Below are 17279 nucleotides of genomic sequence, written 5' to 3' on the forward strand. Positions count from 1 at the left end.
TGGTTTTTAACCAACCTAAATTCTCTCACACTACTCCGCTCCTCTGCTCCCTTCACTGGCTACCAGTGGCCACCTGCATCCCCTTCAAAACATTAGTACTTGCGTACCATGCTGTGAACAGATCCGATCCTGTCTACATCCAGGACATGGTCAAACGTTACACCCTAGCCCGTTCACTCTGCTCTGCTCCTTCACTGCAAGCTAAACCCACATCAAAATCATTACTGTTTGCTGTCCTGGCTCCTAAATGGTGGAACGTGCTCCCCATCGACATCCGGACATCAGAAAGTTTACACATCTTCCGCCGCAAACTAAAAACATACCTCTTCCGACTATACCTTGAATAAAAAAAAAATTACTAACACTTTCTGAAACTAGCAATTTAGTAGCCCTTAGATGGCACTTACTTATAGCACTTTGTAGTTTTGCTTTAAGGAATTGTACTTTCTTGATTATTGTTGTTCTTGGTTTGTACCCTCGGGGTTAAATGCAATTGTAAGTCGCTTTGGATAAAAGCGTCAGCTAAATGAAATGTATAACCATTCTTATGTCTGTCTTATCATATTGTCAATCATGTGTGAAGCACTTTGAACTGCACTAAACTACATGAAAGGTGCTATATAAAGTTTGATTGAATGAAGTGGGTGAAACCTACTCACCTGGAGTGCATGGAGATAGACACTGAGATTCACCAGCCTTTGACAGATCTCCTGTTAAACACAGAAAGCATAGTTATTCCTGAACTGTCTGTGCCACTCATCCGGGGTCATCCGTTTTTCATGAAGAGAGCTGCGTGTTGAACAGTTGAAGTTATAAGAGACGGCCCAAAAAGGTAAAAAAAAACAAGAATCTCACAACAGCACAAATTGAAGGCATCGGAGTCTGGAGACACAAAATACACACTTCTACGTAGCGTTACCTCAAGATTGAGGATGTTTTTTGTTTTTTTTTACAAATATGTTTATTGAACTTTTTATATATTGACATAACAACACTCAGTACAACATTGGTCTAGACAGTCTATACATACACCCAATCAGTGCAATGACAACAAGATAAAGACAAAGAGCCTAAGGCTAGCCAAGGACAACATTCGAGAGCACTGAAGCCACTGTAGAGCTGGAAAAGTGAAGATATGGAGTCCAAATGTTCATAAACTGTCCCTCTGAAGATTGAAGCAGACAGGTCAGGTACTCAAGGGGAAAACATTCCATAATTATCTTGTGCCAGTTCGATTTAGTGGGGGGTTTGTCGCTTATCCAAGACAAAAAGATATTCTTCCTGGCTGCATATGTGAGGATATTATACAGTATGGCAGCGTTGGCATCCACAATAGTATCCTGACTGGTGTAACCCAGGATTAAGGAAATCTTTCAAAACACCCATCCAATATACTTGTATTTTAGGACATGACCAGATACAATGAGTATAGGTGCCCACTGAGATTTTACATTTTAAACATGCAGGCGAGAGTTGAGAGTTGAGAGTCTTTTGTTAGGAGAGATTTGTAAACGGTGCACGATCTTAAATTGCAGCAATCTGGCACGGTTACATACAGATATTTTCTTTGTTTGAGTCCATATCTTAGTCCACTTATCCCCATCAATATCTATACCAAGTTCACCTTGCCACTTCTGCATAACATCCTGTACATTTATCACATCAGTCTGGCTTAAGACATTGTAAAAACGAGTAATGGATTTCTTAGTTGGGCCAAGGAGGAGTAATTGTTCAACAGCAGATGTAGTGGCATCAATATTAACAGTAGTTTCCCTGTTTATGAAGTCCCGGATCTGCAGGTATTTGTAAAAGTCATGCCTGGGAAGATTATATTTTTCTTGAAGTTGTGCAAATGACAACATGGATGCACCCTGAAATAAATCACGCATCCTTTTTATCCCTCGAGATGTCCAAGTGCCAAACCCACCGCCCACCATGCCTGGTAAGAAGTTAGGATTGCCCTGAATTGGAACCAACGAAGATGTTAGACCAGACCTCCCTTCAAGCTTTTGTGTAAAAAAAACCATGCTTTTAAAGTATTGCAGATTATAGGGTTATTTTTACAATGGCTCCTGGCTGACTTTAAGTCCTTGAAGGCCAAAAGGCCTAACAGGGAGCCTGAGGTCTGTGACTTTTCTAAACTCAGCAGATCAGAGGTAGGTTCCTCCTTGACCCATTCTGCTATGAATCTCAAATGGGATGCCAGCTGATACCATCTGATGTTGGGAAGATCTAGACCACCCTTCGAACTGGGAAGTTGTGGTTTCGCTACTTTTAGCCTGGGCTTTCTCTTGTTCCAAATGAAGTCACTCAGCCAGCCATTAAGCAGCTTCAGTACTTTGCCTGACAAGAGTAATGGGATCATCTGTAGGGGGTATAACAATCTTGGCAAAATATTCATTTTAATAATAGAAACTCTACCAAGCAATGACAAGGGGAGTGGAGCCCATCTGTCCAGGTCCCTCCTTATGGAGTCTAGGAGGGGGTTAAAATTGGCCTTATACATTCCATGAAATAAAGGTGTGATATGAATACCCAGGTAAACAAAACCTGTTATGGACCATTTAAATGGGAATGAGGGTAGTGTGTCAGTTCTATCTCTAAGACTTCCCATTGGCATAGCTAAAGATTTTAAGAAATTGATTTTATAACCCGAAAAATATCCAAACAAAGTAATTACATCAACTAGACGTGAAACAGAAGTCTCAGGCTCCACCACATAAAGCAAAACGTAATCCGCATAAAGAGAAATTTTATGTTGGATCCCACCCACATTTATGCCAATTATGTCAGAATCTTGCCTTATGGCCTCAGCGAGAGGTTCTATTGCAAGGGCAAAAAGAGCGGGACTAAGAGGGCAGCCCTGAGGTGTTGAGCGATGAACTGGGAAGTTGTCAGACCTATAGCCATTGGTGATCACTGCGGCCATGGGATTTTTATATAATAATTTAAACCATCTAATAAAATGTCTACCAAATTAAATTTATGCAAGATATTAAACAGGTATGACCATTCGACACGGTCGAACGCTTTTTCTGCATCCAGTGAAATGACCATGCTATCAATTTCCTGTGTCTGACAAATATTGATAATATGTAGGAGCCTCCTAACATTGTAACTAGAACTTCTACCTTTGATAAAGCCGGTCTGATCCTCTCTAATAAGGAAAGGTAGAACTTTTTCGAGACGTACTGCCAATATTTTAGATAGTATTTTGATGTCCTGATTCAGAAGAGCAATAGGCCTATATCCTGAACAGTCCTCAGGGGACTTTCCTTTTTTTTAAATTAAGGTGATATCGGCTTCTCTTAGTGACTGAGAGAGGCTACCAGTGATGAAAGAATGATCCAACATTTCCAAAAAGAGATCTAAAAGCACATCCTGAAATTCTCGATAAAATTCACTGCTCAGGCCATCAGGCCCTGGTGCCTTGCCTGACTGCAGGCCTTTAAGTGCTAACAGGGCCTCCTCCCTGGAGATGGGAGCGTTTAATTCACGTTTTTGAGAATAAGAGATGGTTGGAAGGGTTAATCTTCCTAAAAAGGATTCCACCCTATCCGAGACTCCCTGTGGCTGATCCGATTCATACAACCTAGTGTAAAATTGCCTGAAAGTGTTATTAATGTATTTGTTATCAAAATGACGGGTGCCATTCCCATCTAAAATTAAAGGAATAACTTGCGGGTCCCTTTTAATTTTGGTTAAATGAGATAGATACTTACTGGGCTTATCCCCATACTCATATAGCCTTTGCTTTGAGAAGAGGAGAGCAGTCTTAGCCTGTTGGGTTAGCAAAGTGTCTAGAGCAGCCTGTATTGCGCATTTCCTCTGCAACAGTAATGGGTCTGATGTTAAGTGAAGTGCACCTTTAATATCTGCCAGTTCTTTTTCAAGTTTTAGTTGCTGTTCTAATTGTTTCTTCTTTTTCGAGGCCGAGTAGGCTATAATTAAACCCCTGACGTATGCTTTTGTAGTTTCCCACAGTAAGGATGGGTTGCTAGTAGATTGTGAATTAATAGACAGGAATATCCTAAATTCACTTTTCAGATGAGAGATAAATTTGTCATCTTTTAGGAGACGCGTGTCGAATCTCCAGCGTTTACTTCTTGCAGATTCTATGTCAAGAGACAATTCAAGGAGCACAATTGCATGAACACTAACCACTATATTGCCTATTGAGCAGGAAGACACAAATTGCATCACAGACTGGGGTACGAAAAAATAATCAATCCGTGTGTGGCATTTGTGAGGAGGGGAGTAAAAGGTGAATTCTCTATCAGACGGATGCAATACTCGCCATGTATCAACCAAGTTGATTTCCCCACAAGTCGATAAGAGGGCCTTAGCCTGGTTTGACAGAGGAGAATTTCGTGGGGGATGTCTATCAAGTCGAGGATTAAGTAAACAATTAAAGTCACCTCCCACCAAGGCCAATGGCGAAGTTACTTCAGCAAATTCTGAGAATGCTTTAGTTAATAAGTCAGGGGAATAGTTAGGTGGGCAATAAAGATTCATAATAGTAATTTCTTTGCCATGTATGACACCATTTATAATCACAAATCTTCTGTACTTATCTTTTATACACTTTTTTAATTGGAATGGTAGATTCTTGTGTATCAATATAACAACCCCTCTGCTATTGGTGGTAAAAGAGGAAAAGTACACCTGGCCAACCCAACTGTATTTAAGTTTAAGATGCTCATTGTCCTCTAAGTGGGACTCCTGCAAAAGAGCCACATCCACCCCCTCCCTTTTCAACAAAGAATAGACCTTTCTTCGCTTCACATTACCTTTTAAACCCCTTATATTCCATGAACAGAGTTTTAACTTATAAGGTGGCATCATTCTATTGGTAAATATAATTTAGGCAGTTTATCCAAATACGTCGACATGGTACACTGAATGTGGAAGACCAGTACTGAGCATGAACTACAAGTAACAAAAACAAAACACATGAAACTATAACAGTAAGAAACTATGCATGTAAAAAAAAAGGAAATATTGAAAGAAAAGAAAATGGTTAATGTAGCATTGCAGCAATCCCAATGCAGCAATCCCCCCGCAACCTGGGGAAGGTTGCGGGGGGATTGCTGTTCCGTAAGGCGCCTTCACTAGGGCCAAATGTGGTTCTCACAGCACACAAACAGAAAAGAAATAAAGCAAGTGACATCACCCAGTTAACCGGGGCTCACAGCAACACCCAATTATTACAAGATAAACAAAAGTTTTCAACTAATATAAGCCTCTAAATGTAAATCGTCATCTACTCTTAAATCAGCTGGACTTCCACTGAATGAATACTGGTGTATTATTAAGCAAGGGGGGCACCTTAATACATATAATGATGACGAGTAATCATTCATATGCATGTAAGATGTATCATAACAGAGTATAATCACCAGTATATATGACCGAGTGTCAAAACTTAGCTCTCATATGGTCGGAGAATCCGTCATTCCTGACGTGCTGCACTGGCTGCAAAGGTCAGAGCCTCTGTCGGGGAGAGGAAGGTTTTCTTGGTGCCATTCAGAGATACTTGTAACTTTGCAGGGAAGAGCATGAAGTAATCAGCGCCGATTTGCCTGAGACGTTGTTTAGCTTCGTTAAACTCTTTCCGTTTACGAAGCACTGCGGCAGACAGGTCATGGTAGAAGGATATTTTCCTTTCCTCCAGGGTGATATCCCCGCCCGCTGCTTTTCTCCGTACTGCTGCCATCACTCTCTGCTTGTCCGGGAACGCGTGGAAGCGGATGATGACGGGGCGCGGCCGCTGGTCGGACCCGGGCTTGGGCATTAGAGAGCGGTGAGCCCGCTCCAGCTTCACTCGGCTCCTTTTAGTATCCATGCCGAGAAAATCCGGTAGCCAGTGTTCAAAGAAGTCCAAAGCATTTTCCCCCTCGATATTCTCTGGCAGGTTGAAGATGCGGATATTTTTCTAGCTACTATACGCTACTATACGCTCAGCGTGCGGCTCGTTAGCGGTCTCCAGCTGTAGCACCCGAGCCTCTGCTTCATCCAATCGGTCATTAGCCCTCTTCAGCTCGGTAGTATGAGAGAGAACTGTTTTAGCCAAAGGCTCGAGTTTGTCGTTAATAGCCATCATTAGCTTATTAGTCATCAAATCCAGCGCTTTAGCGAGTCCAGGTTCAAGTTCGGCCTCCTCCTCGTCTTCATCATGCTCACCGCCATGTTGGGCTAGCTCCGTAGCCGTGTTGTCAGTTGGCTGTCGCGACTTATTCTTTCCCTTTGGCATTGTTTGACGTTGTCTTGTCCAGAATTTTTCGAGAGTCATACTACTGCACTGGTTTTATAAAAAGATAATGTAGTTTAAGAGAGAATGCGAAATATATGAAGGGTGTTGGCGGAGCTCCCGCAAACCCGACCGTCTCCTAGTCCGTCATCACGTGACCCCGAGGATGTTTTAATAAAAAGTGTGCTGCTATAACTGACGCGCTGAATGCTGTGTGCTGCACAGAGCTGTGCACTAGAGCTGAGGACATTTCTCCATTCTTAGATGCATGGATGTGGAAATAAACACAATGACTGACATTTACTTTGTGTTTGTTTGATTTTCTAGAGTTTATGAGACATGTTTAAACCTGCTACACAACTGGAGACGCAACGTGACGCGCACAGTCAGACATCTCTTTTAGGAAAATCCACATTTGATGTAGCAAAATCAAACCTTAAATGTTATCTTGACATTAAGATAACTGTACTGTCATACTGCAACAGTTGCTTTCTAAAAGTGAGAAAATTAAGGAATACTTGCATACCAGCTTACCCAGGGGCATTTCAAAGAATACCATGAGGCTCAGAATACTGGTACACTTTATATTAAAACAATCCCAGGTTTCTCTTCAGCACTGTAGCCAGGCTGACAGAGTCACACATGCACCGAACCCAGTATTCCTCGATCCCTAAATAGCAATATCTTATCTGTACCATAGTCCTTTAAAATAGCAGTAATCAAACACCTTCTCAAAAAACCCACCCTAGACCCGGAGCTTTTAGCCAATTACACACCAATATCTAATGAGTCTGTCCTCGTCCTGCTAGATCTTAGTGCAGCATTGGACACAATTGACCATCACATTTTATAACAGAGACGAAAACAGTTAATTAACATTAAAGGAACCGCCCTAGACTGGTTTAAATCTTATTTTTCTGATCGCTCCCAATTCGTGCAAATTAATGAGTCATCTGTGCGCACCAAAGTTAACCTTGGTTTTCCACAGGGCTCTGTGCTCGGCCCAATTTTATTGTCATTATATATGCTTCCACTAGGAAACATTATCAGGACACACTCGGTAAATTTCCACTGCTATGCGGATGACACCCAGTTATACTTATCAATAAAACCTGAACAAAGTAATCAATTAACTAGACTTCGAGCATGTCTCAAGTACATAAAAACCTGGGTGTCCCGCAATTTTCCCTCATTAAACTCAGATAAAACAGAGGTTATAATACTTGGCCCTAAACACCTTAGAGATAGGGGAGAGCGGGGTAATGTGAGACACCCCCTGTATCTAGGCAACGGAACACATTTGTGGTCATGTGCCATTATGTTTTCAAGCCCCTCCCATTCCCCCTTGCCATGTAGGAGAAGTTGGTGCTGGTGCTGTCGTAAGTAGGTTTTTTCACAAAAATTTGTTTTTTGCATGTGAACTTAATCAACTGTTGTGTCAAAACAAATTGATTCAGGTAGAAGAACTTATATCATACATGTTGATGAACTTCCAACATATAAAACCATGTGGTTGATGCTAGCTGAAGATTAGCCTGAATTGCTAAGAGATGTTGTTTTTTCAAAAATGTTGGCTGTGGGGTTAAGTGAGACATGAATCACAAGTTAAGTTTAGTCTTAAACATATTTTAGTGTAATATAATATATAATGTTTTATTTTTAATGTCATAAACATTGTAGAAAAGCCATCATGCCAAGAAACTACACCAGGAAGACAACCTGGGGCCAAACACCGCTCGCAGAGATGGAGAGTGCAGCCGCTGAGGTCATGCAAGGAAAGAAGTCCTTAAGCAAAGCTAGAAGGGATAGAAATATTGACAAGACAACCCTCAACAGATTCATAAAGAAAGAAAAAGGAGAAAGGGGAAGTAAAATCAGTAGCCTGGGGTGCAGTAGCTAAGGCAAAGAGAATATTAACAGATGAGATGGAGGAGGAGCGGTGGTCTAGTGGCAGAAACTTGGACTATGGGCAGAGAAGGTCTCTGGTTCGTCTCTGGTTCGACTCCACGGAGAGACAACAAAATTGGATTGATCTGTCCAAAAATCCAAGAGTCTCCCTACCCTGTCTAGTGCCCCTGAGCAAGGCACCTTACTCCCCCAACATCTGCTCCCCGAGCGCCTGTACGCGGCTGCTCACTGCTCTGTGTGTACTGCACAAGATGGGTCAAAAGCAGAGATTAAATTTCCCTTGCATGTGACTGTGCATGTGTTTGGGATGAATAAATGAATCTTAATCTTAATCAAACACTTGAAACAACTAGCTGACCAGTTCCATGGCCTTGTTCCAGTTAAGTGCCGTGAACTGGCATTTGAATGCCAGTCCCTGTCCCTGCCAATTGGACAGAGAAACAATGTACAGGTCAGCTAGGTTGTGCAAGAGATCACATGAGTCATAATAATCATAAATGTGCTTAATTGACCAATCCCCATGATTCTGTTACAAGTCCGATATTAGTTGTGGAATGTGTGGTCCAGACTGGAATATTGTATATTGTAATTCATTATTATCAGGCTCTAGTAGGAAGTTGTTAAAGACCCCTCAGCTTGTCCAAAATGCCGCAGCACGTGTCCTGACGAGAACCAAGAAAAGAGAGCACATTTCTCCAGTATTAGCATGGCTACACTGGCTTCCGTTTAAATCTAGAATAGAATTTAAAATTCTCCTCCTCACCTTCAAGGCCCTTAATAATATGGCACCATTGACGCCATTTTACCTTAAAGGGGACATATTATGCCCGTTTCACCACAGTTGATATGGCTCCTTGGGGTCTTAATGAAATGTCTGTAACATTTTTTGGTCAAAATACCACAAGGATAATTTAAAACAGCACCCTTTTTACCCTGTCTAAAGCAGCCTTCCTCAGATTGACCCGTTTTGAGTGCCCCGCCCCCCCCCCCTCTCACCGCCCCGCCCCCCCTCTCACCAACAACCCACCCCCCCTCTCACTGCCCCGCCCCTGACACACACACACAGACACAGACACATCTTAAATCTCCCCTCAGCATATTTAAGGTTGTAAAATCATTTTAAGTCACTGTCCTACACATATATTTCTGTATCCGTTTGTTGTGTTTCTTCATTGAAGCTACAATTTTCAAACTACTACACCTTCTGATAAAGATGTACATTATTTAAATATGTAAGAGCCACTATGCAGCAAGTGTGTGTGTATAGTTAAATATTTATGTTGTTTTGATATTTTCTTATATTGTCCAGTTTTTGTAGTTTAAGTTTTGTGCAGTTGAATTATATTTTGTATGTTGTGTTTTCTATATTCAAGTATATTCTGTTTTGAGCGCTTTTTGCGTCTTTTTTGCAACAGTTTGAAGAGGCCGTAAGGCGGTTCTTCATATAGGTGCGTGGTGGAGCCAGCGCGGGTTGGTTAGTGACGCGCATGAAGAGTGGTGAGTGAGGAGTCTGTAGGAGTAGACTCAAACAAGTTTTGACCGTGAAATATACGCGACATTTGTGTGGACTGTGCGGAAAAATGTGAATGACATTTATCTGAAGATGATGGGAAAGTGATTGTTGACGTCAGTGATAATAGATAAAGTGACTTTGTGACCAGCATGGAATTAAGGCACACCAATCTTTGATAATGGATCATTTGAACGGTGTTTCTGAACTGTGCTGGAAAGGAAAATAAAATCCATCACTTCAAGTGGAATCAGCCTCCTGGATTCGTTTAACGTTGGGTTACAACGGGACGGGGTCTGATGTTTGGACACGAGTCAGCTGTGAAATTACTCCTCAGACACAAGCAAGTGGCCATCGTATTGGAACTTAGTGGAGTGGCCACTACAAAATACATGCATTAGATATGTGTGTATACACTGTATAATTGTATGTGTATATTTATTCATACAGGGCATATATTCTGAGCCCGCGCACACACACAGACACACACAGACAAAGGAATCGTGGGGGGCTACAGCTTTGGAGGCCAACACTGCTGCAACTTTTGCGGCACAATGCAATTAAAACCCCGGGTATGAGTTTATTTTAAAGCGAGCAACGGAGGTGGCAACGAGCTGCTGGTGACCGTGACCGGTTCCTGCAGCTCGGGGTGCGTGGAGCAAATCTGGACGGGCCACAAAAGTTATAAGGCGCAGCTCTCTCCCCCCCTCCTCCTCTTCCGCTTCGCCGCCCGGGCATCACAGGAGGGGCTGTCTGCTGAGCGAGCGGACAGCTCGCTTGCTCCTTGTAGCACGGTAGCACGGGTACAATGCAGCCGGAGACCGGGGGGGTCCTGGAACACGTTCCGGTGCTATTTTCTAACAAAGCTCCACAAACAGCTGTTTTAAGTTATACCTGCTGTTTCAACCGGGCGACACACACAGAAGCAACGACTCGGGTTAGCCTCCGAGTGCATTGTTTTCACACACACACACACAAGCTACGACTCCGAGAGCATTGTTCCTCCACTCCGGATCCGAAATGGGATCTCTCCCCCCACCTCCCAGTCCGATGCTTCCCGGCCGGGGTTCCACATGCAATACTGCTGTAAATACGTTCACAAGCAGCCATTCCAGAAAGGGCTGCAACTTTAAACACAAACTAACAGCAAACTAGCGTTAGCCCGCTGCTGCTAACCGTAGCGGGACACACACAGGGGACACACAGGCTGGAGATTTGTCACAGATCGATAATGATCAATGATGAAAATGAGACATACCCTGCAGACGTGGGGAACCCTGAGCCGGTGAGACATGTGCGGCTCTCAGGTGTGTGAAGTCAGCGGGAGCATCGCCAGCCTCGCAGTGAGCCGCCCGGGTACAGCCAGGGACCAACCCGTCACCGAGCAGCCGGCTGCCCGCTGCCGCTGCCACCAACGCCGGCCGGCAAGCCGGGCACTGATTGCTATGAGGCTAACGCCACCTAGCTTCCATGTCACCGTCAATTACCGAAACAAAACAACAGCTTTTCTAGTTGAAGACACTCACTGCGACACGAGACACGCACTGTCAATGCTCCCCTGTCCGTGGGGAGATCCGTCAGGCGGCTGCTGCTAGCCGCCTCGAGCTGAGGAGGGTGCTGTGGCTTGTAACGTAACCCGGGGGGGGGGGGGGGGGGGGGTATGCCATGTAGACCGACTGTGACGTCAATTCTGGTCGTATTCCCATTCGACGCACTCTATCGTATAGTTTCTTACATAGAGAAACCACAACAAATCGCGGGAGTTTTTGGGACGGTAGACATGCCAGATATCCACATTAACGTGTAGAAGCACTACAAACGTCGATTTTTCATAATATGTCCCCTTTAAAGAGCTGTTAGTGCCCTATCAACCCACAAGAGCACTCCGCTCTAGTGGCATCCGATCTGGATGGTGGATCATGATCTTGCTGGCTGCTGACCAAAGATGATTGCAGCAGGACTGCTGGACATATATTATTGAAATTATCCTTCAAAATGTTTACCCTCATCATTGCTGTTAAAACATTGATCTTGATGATGTTTTCCTACACTTGACATCTATTGCACTTCTGTCAACACTTTGTCTGTTTCCCGCCGTCTAGCCTGTAGCTGGACATCTACAGTCACGGTAAAAGCATTTATGTGTGGTGGAGTCTAAGTTAACTGTGATAACATTTCACACAGAAACACACTTTTACAATTTAACTAAAATTGCTTGATTGCAGTGATTGTCTCAGAAGGTTATGCAACAAATTATTAAGTTAAAGGTGCCATCATTTTTGTCCAGGCCATTTTCATTAGTTTGTTTTTGTAAATAATTCTATTAAACGACAATTCATAAGCAATGTTTGATTTTCATTAGTTAATTTTCAGTTAACTTTTATTTATTATTACTTTTGTCAGTTTCAAGTTATTTCAGTGACCAGTATGGGCTTTTCCTCTTTAGCGGAAGGGTACCAACAATTTTGTCTGTATCATATAAATTCATTTAGGCCTGAGCACCGATGTTGGTAGGAATGGAACGGTCCATAGGAATCAAGGTACAGGAGACATGTTTTTGTGGATATTATATACAGTGCCTTGCATAAGTATTCACCCCCTTGGACTTTTTCCCATTATGTACTGTTACTAACTGGAATTCAAATAGACTTAAATGAACTTTTTCCCGTTTGATCAACAAAACATGCATAGTACATTGGAGGTGCTAAATACATTTTATTGTGACACAAACAATAATGAGAACAAAAAAGTTTACATCTGTTGGGTATTCACCCCCCTGTGTCAATACTTGGTAGAACCCCCTTTCGCTGCAATTACAGCTGCAAGTCTTTTGGGGTATGTCTCTACCAGCTTTGCACATCTAGAGATGGAAAGGTTTGTCCATTCTTCTTGGCAAAAAAGATGAAGCTCAGTCAGATTGGATGGAGACCGTCTGTGAACTGCAATCTTCAAGTCTTGCCATAGATTCTCTATTGGATTGAGGTCTGGGCTTTGACTGGGCCATTTTAAGACATCAACATTCTTTAATCCAAACCATTCCTTTGTAGCTCTGGCTGTATGTTTAGGGTCATTGTCCTGCTGGAAGATGAACCTCCGTCCCAGTCTCAAGTCTTTTGCAGACTGCATCAGATTTTCTTCAAGGATTTCCCTGTATTTGGCTCCATCCATCTTTCCCTCTATTCTGACCAGTTTCCCTGTACCTGCTGAAGAGACGCATCCCCACAGCATGATGCTACCACCACCATGTTTCACTGTTGGGATGGTGTGCTCAGGGTGATGGGCAGTGTTGGGTTTTCGCCACATAGCCAACATAGCCATAGCGTTTTGCATTGAGGCCAAAAAGTTCAATTTTGGTCTCATCTGACCAGAGCACCTTCTTCCACATGTTTGCTGTGTCTCCCACATGGCTTCTGGCAAACTCCAAACGGGATTTTTTATGGATCCCTTTCAACAATGGCTTTCTTCTTGCCACTCTTCCATAAAGGCCAGATTTGTGGAGTAGACGACTAATAGTTGTCCTGTGGACAGATTCTCCCACCTCAGCTGTGGATCTCTGCAACTCCTCCAGAGTAACCATGGGCCTCCTGGTTGCTTCTCTGATAAATTTTCTCCTTGTCCGACTCTTCAGTTTGGGTGGACGGCCTCCTCTTGGTAGGTTTGCGGTTGTGCCATATTCTTTCCATTTTCTTATGATGGATTTTATGGTGCTCAGAGAGATGTTCAAAGCTCTGGATATTTTTTTATAACCTAACCCTGCTTCATATTTCTCCACAACTTTATCCCTGACCTGTTTGGTGAGCTCCTTGGTCTTCATGATGCTGTTTGTTCAGTAATGATCTCCAACAAACTCTGAGTCCGTCACAGAACAGGTGTATTTATACTGAGATTAAATTGCAGACAGGTGGACCCTATTTACTAATTATGTGACTTGCAAATGTGACTTGTGAATGCAATTGGTCGCACCAGATCTTTGTTAGGGGTTTCACAGTAAAGGGGGTGAATACATATGCACTCAACACTTTTCAGATTTTTATTTGTAAATAATTGTGAAATCCATGTATTATTTCCCCCCACTTCCAAATGATGCACTATTTTGTGTTGGTCCATTACATAAACTCACGATGAAATAAATTTTAATCTGTGGTTATACCATGACAAAATGTAGAAAAGTCCAAAGGGGGTGAATACTTATGCAAGGCACTGTAGCTGTGGAAAAGCATTTTTGAGGACCTTAGGTATGCTTAAAAAACGCAACAAATTATTTTAGAGTCAACTTTTTTCTCTCGGATCTTTTTGGCAGTGGGGCAGGCCGACTACCTCAAACTTTGTTTTTAACAACCTGTCTCATTTTCATATAATGCAGTGTGTCAGACTTTTGTTATTACTGCATTTTAAGGATCCAGTATATCCGACACCAACACGTGTTCTGAGTGACCGTATGAACCAATTACCTCCTTCAGAGCAGGCCATCACTGTGAAGATGGATAGCGTTTAGATGCTTTTTGATAATGGCAATCTGGACATCTCCTTTGCCCTGGCCACTTTTACATATGTTGTAATGCAAAAGCTAAAACTGTTATTGTGATCACAAACACAATGGGAAAAAATGCTGTTGTCAAGCAAGGTCTCTCTTTCATTGTGGGTTTGAACTACTAATTCAAATATACATATGTATGTATGTATGTATGAACAGTATCTTGTCCATCAGCTCACCTTTGCTGCACAGAAATCATGGGCTCCATTAATCAACAGATCCTGATTACCTGAGCAGAGACAGATATAGCAGCCATTCAGTTGTCAACTAACTAAATTCATATATGTGACTATTCAAGCTAGTGAAACAGAGAAGATGCTGTTTTTACATCATTAAACTTGACTATTACTAGCATGGACCATGGCACAACAATATGTGATTTAAAGCTTAAAATGAAAATTTACATATTGGATGCTGAGGGAACATATGGTCAAATCTTATCTACAGTGTTTTATGAGAAAATATGTGGGACTCACTGGCTTCTACCACGTTGCGGTTGTGATGGCATAGAAGAGGGATGTCCACACTGGAGCCCAGAAGGACTTCACTCAACTTGTCCACTGTTGAAAAACACACCCAGACACACACAAACACACACACACACACACACACACACACATAACAAACAGACATTTAGATGGCATCTCTAACACACCACTAATTGCCTTCTAAATCAATAGTGATAGAAAAACCTGTGTTGATTAAATTATCTTAGGTCAATTAATTAGCCAGGTTAGTATAAAACATAACACTTTTTCGGCCACATAACCTAACTGAGACTGCTTGGAAATAGTTGTGGTTTCAACACCTTTAACAGACAATACCCTAGCATTTCAGAGCAGAGAACACTTCTTGTTTAAAATAACTTTTCGCTGGGTCTTGTGACAACTGAGAAATTGTTGCAGGCAAAGTAATGTCCTGTTGACTTCTTTTCATTTTCACATGTAAGCTGCATTCTCCAACTGACACTATAACACTAACACCAGTTCACCAGTTCACTACACTTTACCAGATAGTCAGAAACCCTAAGCAGCATGCAAGTTTTAACTACTTCTCTGTTATATGGTTGCACATAAAAAGCCAATTATTTGACAATATGAATTTGGGTTTATTCAAAGTGTTGTGGAGCTCAAATTTTTAAATACATATTTTTTGAAAATGCTGATTTGTCCTGTCAAGTGATTCATGAAAGAATAAAAACTGTCAACAATGAATAGAAGCATTTTAAGCTTTGATACAGGTCTTTTTGGAAAGTGTTGCAGTTATTAAAGTTCGTCCTGTCCAGTTGGTCTTTAATATGAACACCTCCCTTGCAAACAAACAGAAAACCATACTTTGTTGTTGATCAGAAACTTGGTGTGTTACCTTCAGCTGTGGCTTCCAGTAGGAGTTTTTCTGCACGGGGAGCTTGGGGTGTGTCTGCCCTGAATAGGTAACGTGTGATGGGAGGCTGTAGGCCCTCCTGACCACTTGACACCTCTGCCAGCTCACAGAATACTGTAACCCTCTCTTGCAGGAGCTCAAGCATTTCCTGGTCCTTGTGATGAAGGTCAGCTGTAGTTAGGTCAGAATGAATTAATCATGAATCTAATGCAAATCTAAAAAACATGAAAACAATTCCTGCCTAATCTTACCCAGTTAACACTCAACGCCTATATACTGCATTGTGACATGATGCACACTCCTAAAACACCCATGAGCATGTATTACACAGCCCTACTACACACATAAGCAATAATGCACTCCAAGGTCTAATGCTTTCTACACAGCGACAACACAATGTGCATCATCACACTCATATGGGGTGCCGTTTGTAAAGTAGCTAACGCTGAAAATAACAGCAACATTTTGTCACATTTAGCTTCAAACCATGTTTAAAAAACTGGTGTGAATTTTTGAGTCACTTTTTTGCACATTTACAACAATATTTGTCAACTTAGAGATATTTTAAATATTTAAATCCAAATGTTAAATGTTACACATAAATGTTAAATCTAAATGCTAAATCTAAATCTAAATGTTAAATTTAAATCTAAATCTAAATGTGAAATCTAAATCTAAATGTTAAATCTAAATCTAAATGTTAAATTTAAATTTAATCGTAAATCTAAATCTAAATGTTAAATCTGAATCTAAATCTAAATGCTAAATCTAAATGTTAAATCTAAATCTAAATCTAAATGTTAAATCTAAATGTTTCGGGTGAATCTAAATATTTAACTAATATGCAAATTCAAATGCCGGTAACAGGAAGCAACAAAATAAAAGCTTGAGGAGGTCAGAGTGTGTTTATTGTGGCAAATAACGAATAAATTTATCCGGGGAAATGGACTCTTGGACATGGATTATCGTGATATTAACTACATAAAATAACAAACACGTTTGGAGAGACTTTATTTGAAGAGTACTTTGAGTTTTTAGTGTCACTTTTATGAAGGATGCGGGACTTATGACCTGTAGCCCCTATAGCCAGCCGATTCATTCATCGACATGTTTGCAGAGCGACCATGGCCGACAGGAGAGTGTACCGGGTGGAGGCGGGCGTACATGACAGATCAGTCAAAGTGCCCCCCCTTGTGGCTGGCTGTAGTGGCTACAGGTCCCGCATCCTTCATAAAAGTGACACTAAAAACTCAAAGTACTCTTCAAATAAAGTTTCTCCAAACGTGTTTGTTATTTTATGTAGTTAATATCCCGATAATCAGTGTCCAAGAGTCCATTTCCCCGGATAAGATTTATCGTTATTTGCCACTATAAACACACTCTGACCTCCTCAAGCTTTTTTTTTGTTACTTCCTGTTACCGGCATTTGAATTAGCATATTAGTTAAATATTTAGTTTCACCCGAAACATTTAGATTTAAGATTTAGATTTAGATTTAACATTTAGATTTAACATTTAGATTTAGATACAGATTTAACATTTAGATTTAGATTTAACATTTAGATTTAAATTTAAATTTAACATTTAGATTTAGCATTTAGATTTAGATTAAACATTTAGATTTCACATTTAGATTTAGATTTAGATTTAACATTTAGATTTAGATTTAGCATTTAGATTTAATATTTAGGTGT

The 17279-nt window shown here is 41.4% G+C and overlaps 1 protein-coding gene across 3 annotated transcripts in view; it reads right to left on the bottom strand.

Moving 5' to 3' along the window:
- The window catches only part of arhgef1a (Rho guanine nucleotide exchange factor (GEF) 1a), a 135377-nt gene that overhangs the window by 13639 nt on the left and 104459 nt on the right, over positions 1-17279 (bottom strand). For all 3 annotated transcript variants that reach the window (XR_008342281.1, XM_053446597.1, XM_053446596.1), the window contains exons 16-19: positions 15568-15756; positions 14679-14762; positions 14382-14431; positions 660-710 (exon numbers count right to left, since the gene is read on the bottom strand). Coding sequence is in view for 2 of the 3 variants with exons in the window: in XM_053446597.1 (XP_053302572.1) it covers positions 660-710; positions 14382-14431; positions 14679-14762; positions 15568-15756 (374 nt within the window). In the remaining variant the exon portion in view is untranslated. The remainder of the gene's footprint in view (positions 1-659; positions 711-14381; positions 14432-14678; positions 14763-15567; positions 15757-17279) is intronic.

Source organism: Pleuronectes platessa, chromosome 18 (assembly GCF_947347685.1).
Source record: "Pleuronectes platessa chromosome 18, fPlePla1.1, whole genome shotgun sequence".
In the NCBI taxonomy this organism is placed as follows: Eukaryota; Metazoa; Chordata; class Actinopteri; order Pleuronectiformes; family Pleuronectidae; genus Pleuronectes; species Pleuronectes platessa.